Source organism: Coregonus lavaretus (genome assembly GCF_964263955.1).
Source record: "Coregonus lavaretus genome assembly, chromosome: 23".
NCBI classification, from domain to species: Eukaryota; Metazoa; Chordata; class Actinopteri; order Salmoniformes; family Salmonidae; genus Coregonus; species Coregonus lavaretus.
This window is the reverse complement of record NC_140010.1, coordinates 27206035-27221008: the sequence shown is the minus strand read 5'-3', so window position 1 is coordinate 27221008 and position 14974 is coordinate 27206035. Positions and strand designations below refer to the sequence as shown.

Below are 14974 nucleotides of genomic sequence, written 5' to 3'. Positions count from 1 at the left end.
AGCTGGCTAAGTTAATGATCCTGCTTTCAGAGGGGTATACTACAAAACAGGGTCAATGAGTTAGCCAGTTTACGTGCCTATATATTCATATTTTTTAAATATTTTTTATATAAACTTGAAATGGGCATGGTCTAATTGACTCAACAACCAACACATACTTCGGAAAGTATTCAGACCCCTTGACTTTTTCCACATTTTGTTAGGTTACAGCCTTATAAATTGTTTTTTCCCTCATCAATCTACACACAATACCCCATAATGACAAAGCAAAAACAGGTTTTTCCAAAATGTTGCTAATTTATACAAAAATAAACTGAAATAACATTTACATAAGTATTCAGACCCTTTTCTCAGTACTTTGTTGAAGCACCTTTGGCCGCGATTATAGCCTCAAGTCTTCTTGGGTATGACGTTACAAGCTTGGCACACCTGTATTTGGGGAGTTTCTCCCATTCTTCTCTGCAGATCCTCTCAAGCTCTGTCAGGTTGGATGGGGAGCATTGCTACACAGCTATTTTCAGGTCTCTCCAGAGATGTTCGATAGGGTTCAAGTCCGGACTCTGGCTGGGCCACAAGGACATTCAGAGACTTGTCCTGAAGCCACTCCTGTGTTGTCTTGGCTGTGTGCTTAAGGTCGTTGTCCTGTTGGAAGGTGAACCTTCGCCCCAGTCTGAGGTCCTGGGCGCTCTGGAACAGGTTTTCATCAACGATCTCTCTTTACTTTGCTCCTTTCATTTTTGCCTCGATCCTGATTAGTGTCCCAGTCCCTGCCGCTGAAAAACATCCCCACAGCATGATGCTGCCACCACGCTTCACCTTAGGGATGGTGCCAGGTTTCCTCCAGACATGACGCTTGGCATTCAGGCCAAAGAGTTAAATCTTGGTTTCATCAGACCAGAGAATCTTGTTTCTCGTGGTCTGGGAGTCTTTAGGTGCCTTTTGGCAAACTCCAAGCGGGCTGTCATGTGCCTTTTACTCAGGAGTGGCTAAAGGCCTGATTGGTGGAGTGCTGCAGAGATGGTTGTCCTGCTGGAAGGTTCTCCCACCTCCACAGAGGAACTCTGGAGCTTTGTCAGAGTGACCATCGGGTTCTTGGTCACCTCCCTGACCAAGGCCCTTTTCCCCCGATTGCTGAGTTTGGTGGTTCCAAACTTCTTCCATTTAAGAATGATGGAGGCCACTGCGTTCTTGGGGACCTTCAATGCTTCAGAACTGTTTTGGTACCCTTCCCCAGATCTGTGCCTCGACACAATCCTCTGTCGGAGCTCTACGGACAATTCCTTCGACCTCAAGGCTTGGTTTTTGCTCTGACATGCACTGTCAACTGTGGGGCCTTATGCCCAATCAATTGAATTTACCACAGGTGGACTCCAAGTTGTAGAAACATCTCAAGGATGATCAATGGAAACAGGATGCACCTGACCTCAATTTCGTGTCTCATAGCAAAGGGTCTGAATACGTATGTAAATAAGGTATTTCAGTTTTATATTTTTTTCTACATTTGCAAAACTTTCTAAAAACCTGTTTTCGCTTTGTCATTATGGGGGGTGTGTAGATTGCTAAGGATTTTTATTTAATCCATTTTAGAATAATGCTTTAACGTAACAATGTGGAAAAAGTCAAGGGGTTTGAATACTTTCCGAAGGCACTTTCAGTTAAGCTTTCTTAATGAATGGTTGTTCATTAAAGTTGGCTGGCTAACTCATTGACCCTCATTTGTAGTATACCTTTGTGGTATACCCCTCTGGAACACGCCACCACAGCTAGTGATAGTTGACAATCTATAACAATTGAAATTGCCTGGAAGTCTTTCGGCCAACCCATTCAATCTGCACAACATTGTATGCCATGCCCATGAGCCATTGCCCAAAAGCTGAAGGGTGGTTCGCACACACAGAAATAGAAGTTCCAAAAATGCTTTTTTGAGAAAAAACAAATTTCAGGTAGGGGAAAAAGTTAACACCATGAAGACATGAGCCATTGTCCATCCGCCACATCATATCCAAGCCTATAGGAGTGCTTTTCTCTATTGCATTTGAAATACTAGCCACAAGGTGGCAACATATTCCCACAACATATTCCCACAAGAACATCTTGGAGGATTTCTTCCACAGCACACCACGATCCTATTAGGGTAAGTCTGTGTATCACGCCCCACACAAAACAACAGGCTTTTTCATCTACCCCTGATGGGTCCACAGTTTGATTTGATCCAACAAATGGCGATTGTCTTGCAGCTGCAGCCATTTGGTGAACAAGTAGACCTGGGCATAAGCAATTCGTAACCCCTTTATATAAAGACTTATCCAATGGTAGGCCTACTCTGCAAGCACATGTTCTTCCCACTCCTTTTCCAATGTCATGGCTGTTTTGCATTTTTGGTGTCCCCCCCAAATGGCACCCTATTGCCTATATACAGTGGGGAAAAAAAGTATTTAGTCAGCCACCAATTGTGCAAGTTCTCCCACTTAAAAAGATGAGAGAGGCCTGTAATTTTCATCATAGATACACGTCAACTATGACAGACAAAATGAGAAATAAAATTCCAGAAAATCACATAGTAGGATTTTTAATGAATTTATTTGCAAATTATGGTGGAAAATAAGTATTTGGTCAATAACAAAAGTTTCTCAATACTTTGTTATATACCCTTTGTTGGCAATGACACAGGTCAAATGTTTTCTGTAAGTCTTCACAAGGTTTTCACACATTGTTGCTGGTATTTTGGCCCATTCCTCCATGCAGATCTCCTCTAGAGCAGTGATGTTTTGGGGCTGTCGCTGGGCAACACGGACTTTCAACTCCCTCCAAAGATTTTCTATGGGGTTGAGATCTGGAGACTGGCTAGGCCACTCCAGGACCTTTAAATGCTTCTTACGAAGCCTCTCCTTCGTTGCCCGGGCGGTGTGTTTGGGATCATTGTCATGCTGAAAGACCCAGCCACGTTTCATCTTCAATGCCCTTGCTGATGGAAGGAGGTTTTCACTCAAAATCTCACGATACATGGCCCCATTCATTCTTTCCTTTACACGGATCAGTCGTCCTGGTCCCTTTGCAGAAAAACAGCCCCAAAGCATGATGTTTCCACCCCCATGCTTCACAGTAGGTATGGTGCAACTCAGCATTCTTTGTCCTCCAAACACGACGAGTTGAGTTTTTACCTAAAAGTTCTATTTTGGTTTCATCTGACCATATGACATTCTCCCAATCCTCTTCTGGATCATCCAAATGCACTCTAGCAAACTTCAGACGGGCCTGGACATGTACTGGCTTAAGCAGGGGGACACGTCTGGCACTGCAGGATTTGAGTCCCTGGCGGCGTAGTGTGTTACTGATGGTAGGCTTTGTTACTTTGGTCCCAGCTCTCTGCAGGTCATTCACTAGGTCCCCCCGTGTGTTTCTGGGATTTTTGCTCACCATTCTTGTGATCATTTTGACCCCACGGGGTGAGAACTTGCGTGGAGCCCCAGATCGAGGGAGATTATCAGTGGTCTTGTATGTCTTCCATTTCCTAATAATTGCTCCCACAGTTGATTTCTTCAAACCAAGCTGCTTACCTATTGCAGATTCAGTCTTCCCAGCCTGGTGCAGGTCTACAATTTTGTTTCTGGTGTCCTTTGACAGCTCTTTGGTCTTGGCCATAGTGGAGTTTGGAGTGTGACTGTTTGAGGTTGTGGACAGGTGTCTTTTATACTGATAACAAGTTCAAACAGGTGCCATTAATACAGGTAACGAGTGGAGGACAGAGGAGCCTCTTAAAGAAGAAGTTACAGGTCTGTGAGAGCCAGAAATCTTGCTTGTTTGTAGGTGACCAAATACTTATTTTCCACCATCATTTGCAAATAAATTCATTAAAAATCCTACAATGTGATTTTCTGGATTTTTTTTTCTCAATTTGTCTGTCATAGTTGACGTGTACCTATGATGAAAATTACAGGCCTCTCTCATCTTTTTAAGTGGGAGAACTTGCACAATTGGTGGCTGACTAAATACTTTTTTCCCCCACTGTAGTTCACAACTTTTGACCAGAGTCCTATAGGCCATGGTCAAAAGTAGTGCACTATATAGGCAATAGGGTACCACTTGGTATGGGGTCTTGGTCTGTTTCCTATTAGTGTACAGCTGTTGAGAGATCAGCATAAGGGTGGGGCTTACAGTTTTCTTTACATAATCTTTACATTAGTTTTCTTTACATAAGAAAATGTATATGGAACATTGACAACCAAACCAGATGTAGGAATGCCCCCCGGCCCACCCCATACATGCACTGACCCACCCACTCAAAAACAATCCATTCCATTCCTTCTCTCCCCTGATATGCGAGCGCATGAATCAAACGCTGAGAGTTTGTGTATGCTCTCCTCTGGCCTTCTTGGTTTGTATGCTCTCCTCTGGCCATCTTGGTTTGTATGCTCTCCTCTGGCCTTCTTGGTTTGTATGCTCTCCTCTGGCCTTCTTGGTTTGTATGCTCTCCTCTGGCCTTCTTGGTTTGTATTCTCTCCTCTGGCCTTCTTGGTTTGTATTCTCTCCTCTGGCCTTCTTGGTTTGTATTCTCCCCTCTCTCTGTCCTTCTTGGTTTGTATTCTCTCCTCTGGCCATCTTGGTTTGTATGCTCTCCTCTGGCCTTCTTGGTTTGTATTCTCTCCTCTGGCCATCTTGGTTTGTATGCTCTCCTCTGGCCTTCTTGGTTTGTATGCTCTCCTCTGGCCTTCTTGGTTTGTATGCTCTCCTCTGACCATCTTAGCACCATCATCATTGGTCAGATGGCTCAGACAGGTCGGATCATGACCATCTGTCTTAATGTGTACAGGCATCCTAGGACATTATACCACCCCAACTTCCTCTAGGGGAAGCCTGAGAGACTGGGACTGGGCAGCCTATTCATCAGAAGAAGCTTGTGTGGTAATGTAGGCCTAATGTAACCTGGTACATTCTCTACAAGTACTGGGTCATTGTGTGGCAGTGTTCAGCCATGGGACAAAAATAAGTCTGGAATCTGAATTGATGCATTGAAAGGGCCAGAGGCTTATTATCTCTAATGAGGGACACCTTCAGCCGGACACCTCCAGCAGCTCTAATATGTCTGAGGGTTGATAGCACACCTGTCGAGAATTTTTATAATGTCATGTTTCTCAGGTTACTCCACACCACAATGGGCTGGAGGTAAAATACTGATATAACCCCCGAAATATGGGGGAGGGACAGTGTTGTGTAGGTTCCTTTCTAAATGTCATCCGTTACTAGTTACCTGTCCAAAATTGTAATCAGTAACCAAACTCGGTAACGTAATCTGATTAATTTAACCTTTAGGATTACTTTCCCCTTAAGAGGCATTAGAAAAAGACAAACAGGATCCATCAAACACATTTGGTGTGTCATCATGGAGGACTCCCTCAGGTGGAACAAACTTAAACTTGCGCTCTTTTTCAATGCTGAATTGAATGTCACTGAGAAAACAGGAAGGTGTCATAATGCTTTTTTTTTTCACAAACATATTTTCTAAATGTAAAAGTAATCCAAGAAGTAATCATCTAGTTTTCAAAAGTATCTGTAATCTGATTACAATATTTTTTGCTGGTAACGTAACTGATTACAGTTAGTTTTTTGGGGTAATCAGATTATATGAAATTAGTTACTCCCCAACCCTGGGGAGGGAATGTGTAGGCTACATCTGAAAAGCAGAGACTGCAGCAGAGTGCAAGAGGGTCAGTGAGACAAGGACAGTCATCCTTTCCTCACCCCATTGCCAGCAACATTGCTCTGCAATATTGCCTCAAACAATTGCCAGTGTATCATGGCCTTTACATGTAGGCCTAACCAGCCAGTCTAACTACAATGTCATGGTGTGGTGACTATTCATAAATCCATTAATTTATGGAATGTGATGACTCCGAGTGAGTGAGTCCCACTCACTTTCTTAAAGGGCCCAGCCTTATCTCCAACCCCTCTCCAAACCAACTCATATAGGCTACAACCCCTCACTTCAAACTGTGATTTTGCACCCTGAAGCCTGTGAAATAAATACACTACCAGTCAAAAGTTTGGGCACACCTACTCATTCAAGGGTTTTCTTTATTTGTAACAATTTTTACATTGTAGAATAATAGTGAAGACATCAAAACTATGAAATAACACATATGGAATCACGCGGTAACCAAAAAAGTGTTAAACAAATCAAAATATATTTTATATTTGAGATTCTTCAAATAGCCACCCTTTGCCTTCATGACAGCTTTGGACACTCTTGGCATTCTCTCAACCAGCTTCATGAGATAGTCACCTGGAATGCATTTCAATTAACAGGTGTGCCTTCTTAAAAGTTAATTTGTGGAATTTCTTTCCTTCTTAATGCATTTGAGCCGATCAGTTGTGTTGTGACAAGGTAGCCCTATTTGGTAAAAGACCAAGTCCATATTATGGCAAGAACAGCTCTAATAAGCAAAGAGAAATGACAGTCCATCATTACTTTAAGACATGAAGGTCAGTCAATACGGGACATTTCAAGAACTTTGAAAGTTTCTTAAAGTGCAGTCGCAAAAACGATCAAGCGCTATGATGAAACTGGCTCTCATGAGGACCGCCACAGGAAAGGAAGACCCAGAGTTACCTCTGCTGCAGAGGATACGTTCATTAGAGTTACCAGCCTCAGAAAATGCAGCCCAAATAAATGCTTCACTGAGTTCAAGTAACAGACACATCTCAACTTCAACTGTTCAGTGGGGACTGTGTGAATCAGGCCTTCATGGTCAAATTGCTGCAAAGAAACCACTACTAAAGGACACCAATAATAAGAAGAGACCTGCTTGGGCAAAGAAACACAAGCAGTGGACATTAGAGACTAAAATGTAAATGTAAAATGTAGACCGGTGGAAATTTGTCCTTTGGTCTGGAGTCCAAATTTGAGATTTTTGGTTCCAACCGCCATATCTTTGTGAGACGCGGTGTGGGTGAACGGATGATCTCTGCATGTGTAGTTCCCACCGTAAAGCATGGAGGAGGAGGTGTTATGGTGTGGGGGTGCTTTGCTGGTGACACTGTCATTTATTTAGAATTCAAGGCACACTTAACCAGCATGGCTACCACAGCATTCTGCAGCGATACGCCATCCCATCTGGTTTGGGCTTAGTGGGACTATCATTTGTTTTTCAACAGGACAATGACCCAACACACCTCCAGGCTGTGTAAGGGCTATTTGACCAAGAAAGAGAGTGATGGAGTGCTGCATCAGATGACCTGGCCTCCACAATCCCCCGACCTCAACCCAATTGAGATGGTTTGGGATGAGTCGGACAGCAGAGTGAAGGAAAAGTAGGCAACAAGTGCTCAGCATATGTGGGAACTCCTTCAAGACTGTTGGAAAAGCATTCAAGGTGAAGCTGGTTGAGAGAATGCCAAGACTGTGCAAAGCTGTCATGGCAAAGGGTGGCTATTTGAAGAATCTCAAATATAACATATCTTTTGATTTGTTTAACACTTTTTTGGTTACTACATGATTCCATATGTGTTATTTCGTAGTTTTGATGTCTTCACTATTATTCTACAATGTAGAAAATAGTAAAAATAAAGAAAAACCGTTGAATGAGTAGGTGTGTCCAAACTTTTGACTGGTACTCTATACTTTTTGGGGGGCTGATCAAAATGTTCAATATTTGAATGCTCTTTGTGACAGTTGAGTGGCCAGTGATGTTTAACCGTCATTCTTCTGCATGGAGAGAGGGGGTAATTCCTCGACCAGTTCTTAAAGTGGGCATTTGGCGCCCTCCACAGGGTTCGAATGTGGGCTCTTGTGTGTCTCAAGCATCACGTGAATGTGTGACAGCACAGAGCAGTGAGAGCACGCAGTACTAGAAACTGGAGGCAACGTTGGTTGAGGATCCCTCAGCTGCACTTTCAGACCTTGGAATTACAGCAGCAGTACCTTTTCTTACTTGAGGGACAACCAACCATGGCGGGACTTGAATAAAGACGCGAGCCGAGCGATATTCGCCCAAACACTTTCCGCATTTCTATTTCACTCTCAAGTCGCTCCTCTTTTGCCCAATGCATCGGTACTCTGTGGAGAAAGGACAGTGTTGAAACACTTTACTGGACTCAGTGAGAAAAAGAGAAGAGAAAGCGAAGTAATTTTAAAGCAGAATGGCGGACCGTGATACGTTACCCCTTCCTTTGGAGGTGCGAACCAGACTTGCAGAGCTGGAACTGGAGTTATCAGAGGGTAAGAAATATTTAATATCCCCATATTATAGTAAGCAGAATTTGGGGGGAAAACGGACATTCATTGCTGCTGAGAAAAGGGAAGGCAGTGTGGGAATTCATGGAAGGAACTAGAGCATGCAATAAACAGAGTGCTGCCGCAAATTCATGCGGAATAATATCACGATAAATTGCTAGCTACATAATATCAGATTTATTGTACTTTTGGATCACACCACAGAGTGCACTGTATTCTAATCAGACGTTGGCTATTATAAATATAAACATTGTGACAAATCAAGAAGCCAATACATTTGACAATGATATCAATTTTGTATCAACTGATGGCATTTTTAGATTGATTCAAAGAATTGTCGCTAACTAAATGATGAGGAATACGCCTAACGTTACATATTTTTCGGCGGTACAAAGTAGCCCACTCTTAATTTGTATGAGTGTTGCCTAAACGTCACGTTATCATGACATTTTATCATTTCTAAGTGGCTTTTGAAAACAGAAAAACACATTGATTGTCATTATTTTGCTTGACCACGGACTCCACTATCCTACGGTCTATGGTCTTGCAATTTGACATGTTCTTTCAAATTTGGTAGTGAGTCCTAAATTGGAACCGACACTCAGCAATGTTTTTCTAGTTTCTCATGGGGAGGCGTGAGCATTGATCAAGTATCCTGTTTATTTGCAGAGCTCACCCAGCTAGCACATTTGGTTCCTTGAATGTTGTGGGAACGTATGTTTTTGGTTTCACATTGGTTGTGAGAACGAAGCCATACGTTAACTGATTGGTAAAACGGAACGGTTTTTAAACGTTTGGAGAACAGAAGTGAACATTTCGCCTGTTCTGGGAACAATAACGTTTAGGTTGCAGGGAGGTTCTGAGAACGTTTTACTTTGGTTTCCTGAACGTTTTCCTGGGAGGTTTTTATTAACTCTGAGAACGAAATGATAGGTTATTTTGAAGGTAATTTTAAATAACATTCTGGGAACCTTCTCTAAATGTTGTGAAAGTTTTGTTATGGTTTTTATAGAAAGTTTACACAATCTAAGAAGGAAATGTAAAGGTTATTTGGAGGTTTTTGAATAACTTCCTTAACTTTAACAGAATGTTTTAATAAGACTTTTAATAACACTGCTAGCTTATTTGGGCTAAACCTTTTTGAACTCCAATCACAGATACAGTAGGACACATGAAATTAATTGTCTTAGGCATTAATCATGCAAACAGATTTTTTTTATTGTGACACGGCATCAATGAGATTCGAACCCATGATCTTCTGTTCTCTAGACGGGTTAGCTGACAACGTCACAAAAAAACAATGCACGCGATTCAATGGGGCAGAAGTCTGTTGTGATTCTGGGTGGCCAGATAGCTAGCAACAATGACAAGAAGCTGCCACGTGGGGAATTGTAGGTGGCTTGTTTCAGTTAGTTTTATCTTGTTCTTGATACCATGTCTTGTATTGAGGTGTTTTGATTGATGTCACATCTATGCTAAAATTCGCTAGCTAGCTAACCAACAACAGTAACAATGTATTTGAGACAAGTGCTCATTGTGAAAATGTGTTTATGTTTTCAATAAATATTGGAGATTAAATATAGTTTATATATGTTGTCAACAATCTAAGTCAACCCCGTCTGTTTTGCCCTATAGTTGCGCATCAGTCGGTTTTGTTGCTAAACAACCAACCTGTCTATCCCTGGAATTCGTCCACTGCGCCACCAGGATGGAGCTAGCATTGTTTTTTTACGCATAGAAAGCTGTTCATTTTAGTCTATACAAACAGACTCTATTTCAAAGGAAACAAGCACTCATTAAGATCAGGTATGGCCAACACACCTGAACACAAGATAAGATAGTTTTGTTGACGCTGAGAACAGAATGTATATGTTGTAAAAAATATAGTCTTAGAACATTTTCTGAGCGTTACTAAAGTTTTCTTGTGATTTTTTTTTATTAGAAAGTTTTCTTCATGTTCTGAGAACGGAATTGAAAGCTAATTGATATTAATGTGTGTAATTCAATTTTTCAGAACATTCCCAGAATATTGCCAAGAACTAACATAAAAGAGAACCATAAATTCTCTGAACATTCTGAGAACATCGCTTAAGTCACACCATTTTTTAGAACATTCCCAGAATGTACAAAAAATATTAAATGAAATATAACACAATCGGAACTTGTGTGGAATGTTCTGTGGAAGTACTGAAATTCCCACAGAACGTTGTTTCTTAACTTTCTTGGAACTATACTAAACAAAAATATAAACGCAACATGTAAAGTCTTGGTCCCTTATTTCATGAGCTGAAATAAATATTCCAAATGCACAAAAAGCTTATTTAGCTCAAATTTTGTGCACACATTTGTTTACATCCCTGTTGGTGAACATTTCTCCTTTGCCAAGATAATCCATCGACATGACAGGTGTGACATATCAAGAAGCTGATTAAGCAGCATGATCATTACACAGGTGCACCTTGTGCTGGGGACAATAAAAGGACACTCTAAAATGTGCAGTTGTGTCACACAACACAATGCCACAGATGTCTGACGTTTTGAGGGAGTGTGCAATTGGCATGCTGACTGCAGGAATGTCCACCAGACGTGCTGCCAGAGATTTGAATGTTCAATTCTCTACCATAACCCGCCTCCAACGTCATTTTAGAGAATTTGGCAGTACGTCCAACCGGCCTCACAACCGCAGACCACGTGTAACCACCCCAGCTCAGGACCTCCACATCCGGATTCTTCACCTGCGGGATCGTCTGAGACCAGCCACCCGAGAAGCTGATGAAACTGAGGAGTATTTCTGTCTGTAATAAAGGCCTTTGTGGGGAAAAGCTCATTCTGATTGGCTGGGTCTGGCTCCCTAGTGTTTGGGCGTGGCTCTCAAGTGGGTGGGCTTATGCCCTCCCAGGCCCACCCATGGCTGCGCCCCTGCCAAGTCAAATGAAATCCATAGATTAGGGCCTAATTAATTGATTTCAATTGACTGACTTCCTTATATGAACTGTAACTGAGTAAAATAGTTGAAATTGTTGCATGTTGTGGTTATTTTTGTTCAATATATTTGAGAACATTCCCAATGTCAAACCGGTTGGAGAACGTTCCTAGAACATTAACACAATTGAAATTAAATGTAACTTTTGGGAAACATTCTGTTGAAGTAATGAAATGCCAAGAATATAAAGTTTTCTTTTTTTTTGGTCAATTTCTTAAATGTGCTGAGAATGTTCAAAAGCCAAGCAACTATCCTGCACCAATGGGAAGGTTGTATGCAAAATAATCATGGGTCAACCACGCTCTCACCAAGCTCTAAGAAACATATGGTTCTCAGAACATTATGTGATAGCTGGGCAGCCAAAGATTTGAACACTGAAACTGTACATAGTCTTTTCTGTTGTCTGTTGCAGTTGGCTGGTGTAGACAGCATTAGCATCTTATCAATGCAAGCATTAAAAATAAATATATTTTAAAAATGGTCCATAACAATATCAAAGAAATGCAAAGGCTATATGCAGAGTTATTTGAGTTTGAATAAGGGCATGTTGATAATGCGCTCTCTTTTTAAATCTCCATTGCTCAGTCCATTTAAATATTATCTTGTTTACCTAGGCCTAATTGAGTCCATAGCTGTGAGGACAACCTTGGGGGAAGAGAAGGGAATCTAACAGGCAACCAGTAACTTTGGATAGGTAGTCTATTTGACCAATATAAATTGAAGTTAATTTAATTTCATCATCATGCTATACTTAGTGGAATAATTCTAAAGATTACAGGGTAAACTCACTCCCTAGTCATGTGTTTTAGAAACCAGGAAACTAGTTGGTTATGAAAGTTATTCAACATTAAATGTAAACTCCTTCTACAGAAATAAGTTTGGTGCTGTATTGCATTATTTATTTGCTTTATTTGACAGATGCATAGTTATTCACCTCCTCTCACTTTTTGACCTATATTTACAGATCAGCCTCTTGACTGGGGCTCCTGAGATCAAATGCCTTGTTCTGTGTAGCTAGTGATAGCGCAGCTCATAACTCATATTTCAGCTTGTATTCATCTTGGGCTTTATGGATCAAGCATCTTCAAGTAGGAGTGCTGATTTTGGATCAGTTTTACCTTTTATATTACAATGAACAAAAAGCCTACATGGACGGACGGACGGACGGACGGACGGACGGACGGACGGGGGACTGATCCTAGATCAGCACTCCTACTCTGAGACGCTTGATACATTCGGCCCCTGGTTGGGGTTCTAGGTGGTCTGCAAAACATGGTTACTGTGTCATTGACTCATTGCAGAACTGATATGTGAGCTGATGGTATTCACACCGCTCTCTTAAGGCTTGCACACATCGCACTGAATACACATACACGTATACCTGCCCTGCTGTGAGCCAGGGAGATTTGTGATGTTCTTATGTGGATAGAGTTTAAACAGAGGTCAGTCAGCATGGCACGGGCACAACATGCCAACAGGTGTCCGGGCTGACGTAATCTGATTGTCAGGTGAATGTTAACGTCAAACCAGTTCACCAGCTGTCCACTCATTGCGCCTTGGCTTATTTTAGCCAGGGGTTTAATTCTCTGGATGCATTCCCTATATAGTGCACCACTTTTGACCAGGGCCCTGATCAAAAGTAGTGCTCTATAAAGGGAATAGGGTGCCATTTGGGTTGTAGGTTCTGACTCTGTCAGACCACTGATTTACACGCTAAGGGCTTATACTGTTTTACTGAGGCTGTAGTCTGTAGTGATGTAGTAGGACTTAATACTGTATACATACGTAGTGAAATCACTAGTCAAATTTGCAATAACTAAAGCAATCAGATCGGCAAAGAAATCATGGTCATATAATATCCTCTGATATGTGATTTCTTTTACGGAGGCTGTAGGGATGTTGGACTATAAATATACACTGAGTATATCCCCTTTTTCTCTCAGAACAGCCTCAATTAGTTGGGTCATGGACTCTGCAAGGTGTCAAAAGCGTTCCACAGGGATGCTGGCCCGTGTTGACTCCAATGTGTCCCACAGTTGTCAAGTTGGCTGGATGTCCTTTGGGTGGTGGACCATTCTTGATACACACGGGAAACTGTTTAGCGTGAAAAACCCAGCAGTGTTGCAGTTCTTGACACAAACCGGTGCACCTGGCACCTACTACCATACCCTGTTGAAAATGCACTTAAATATTTTGTAATTCACCCTCTGAATGGCACACATACACAATCCATGTCACAATTGTCTCAAGGCTTAAAAATCCTTCTTTAACCTGTCTCCTCCCCTTCATCTACACTGATTTAAGTGGATTGAACATGTGACATCAATAAGGGGTCATAGCTTTCACCTGGTCAGTCTGTCATGGAAGGAGCAAGGGTTAATGTTTTGTATACTCTGTATGGTTGGTTAATCACTAATCCAATGTCTGAAGGACTCTAATATGTTTTGATAGTACTTGATACATGCGCTCGTTTTATACAGTAACAAATCATTGAACTCTTATCACTATTGCCCAATAGTGGCATGGCCTCAGATGGACCACTCAATATTGTTATGCGGTGTCCTCTTTCACGCTTTCTATTTCATTGATTAATTCCTGTTCTCACACCAGTACTGTATTGACAAAGCTATGGCATAAACGTTGAACTGTCAATAGACTCAATTGCTTTTATCCACTTGGTTGACCTAACTCACTGGTTCCACCAAATGGAAGTTGTTCAACTCCCGAGCCTAACACTTACAGAAATATGATACGTCATAGTGCAGACAGTGCTGTTAAATTTCCCTGAAAAGCCAGTTCTTCATAAGGGATGAGGTGTAGAGATCCTTTTGTCCCAAGGATAAGGCACTCCTGTTGATTACTTGCCTTTTAGAGTTTCATACTCCAACCTCTCCTTGGTCACATCACATCTGGGTCTGATATGATGCCCGTTTCTGTGAGACCTCAGACCTTTGTTGTTTTAAAGCCATACAGCTCAAGGAATTCTCTCCCTAAATAAAGTATTTTCCTCACTGTGCTAGCTACTGTTAATTACAGCTCGGTCGGCTCTGTTTTGAAGCTACAGACCTACAGTTCAAATGATATAAAGTGCCTTCAGAAAGTATTCACACCCCTTTACTTTTTCCATATTTTGTTGTTACAGCCTGAATTTAAAATGGATCTACACACAATACCCCATAATGTAAAAGTGGAATTATTATATATATATCTTTGACAAATTAATAAAAAATGAAAAGCTGAAATTTCAACCCCTTTGTTATGGCAAGCTTAAATAACTTCAAAAGTAAAAATGTGCTTAACAAGTCATAAGTTGCATGGACTACACTGTGTGCAATAATGGTGTTTAACATGATTTTTAAATGACTATCCCATATCGGTACAATTTACAATGCATTCGGAAAGTATTCAGACCCCTTGACATTTTCCTCATTTTGTTACATTACAGCCTTATTCTAAAATGGATTAAATCGTCTTCTTGGGTATGACGCTACAAACTTGGCACACCTGTATTTTGGTCGTTTCTACAGCTCTGTCAGGTTGGATGGGGAGCGTCGCTGCACAGCTATTTTCAGGTCTCACCAGAGATGTTAGATCGGGTTCAAGTCTGGTCTCTGGCTCGGCCACTCAATGACATTCAGAGACTTGTCCCGAAGCCGCTCCTGCATTGTCTTGGCTGTGTGCTTAGGGTTGTTGTCCTGCTGGAAGGTGAACCTTCGCCCCAGTCTGATGTCCTGAGCGCTCTGGAGCAGATTTTCATCAAG

At 41.6% G+C, this 14974-nt stretch overlaps 1 protein-coding gene across 3 annotated transcripts in view; it reads left to right on the top strand.

The window, feature by feature from the left end:
* The first annotated feature begins 7894 nt into the window (after window positions 1–7894).
* Window positions 7895–14974, top strand: part of LOC311099124 (disco-interacting protein 2 homolog C) — a 249690-nt gene continuing 242610 nt past the window's right edge. For all 3 annotated transcript variants that reach the window (XM_084139778.1, XM_084139777.1, XM_084139776.1), the window contains exon 1: window positions 7895–8215. In XM_084139778.1, coding sequence (XP_083995904.1) covers window positions 8137–8215 — 79 coding nt within the window. In that variant the 5' untranslated portion in view covers window positions 7895–8136. The remainder of the gene's footprint in view (window positions 8216–14974) is intronic.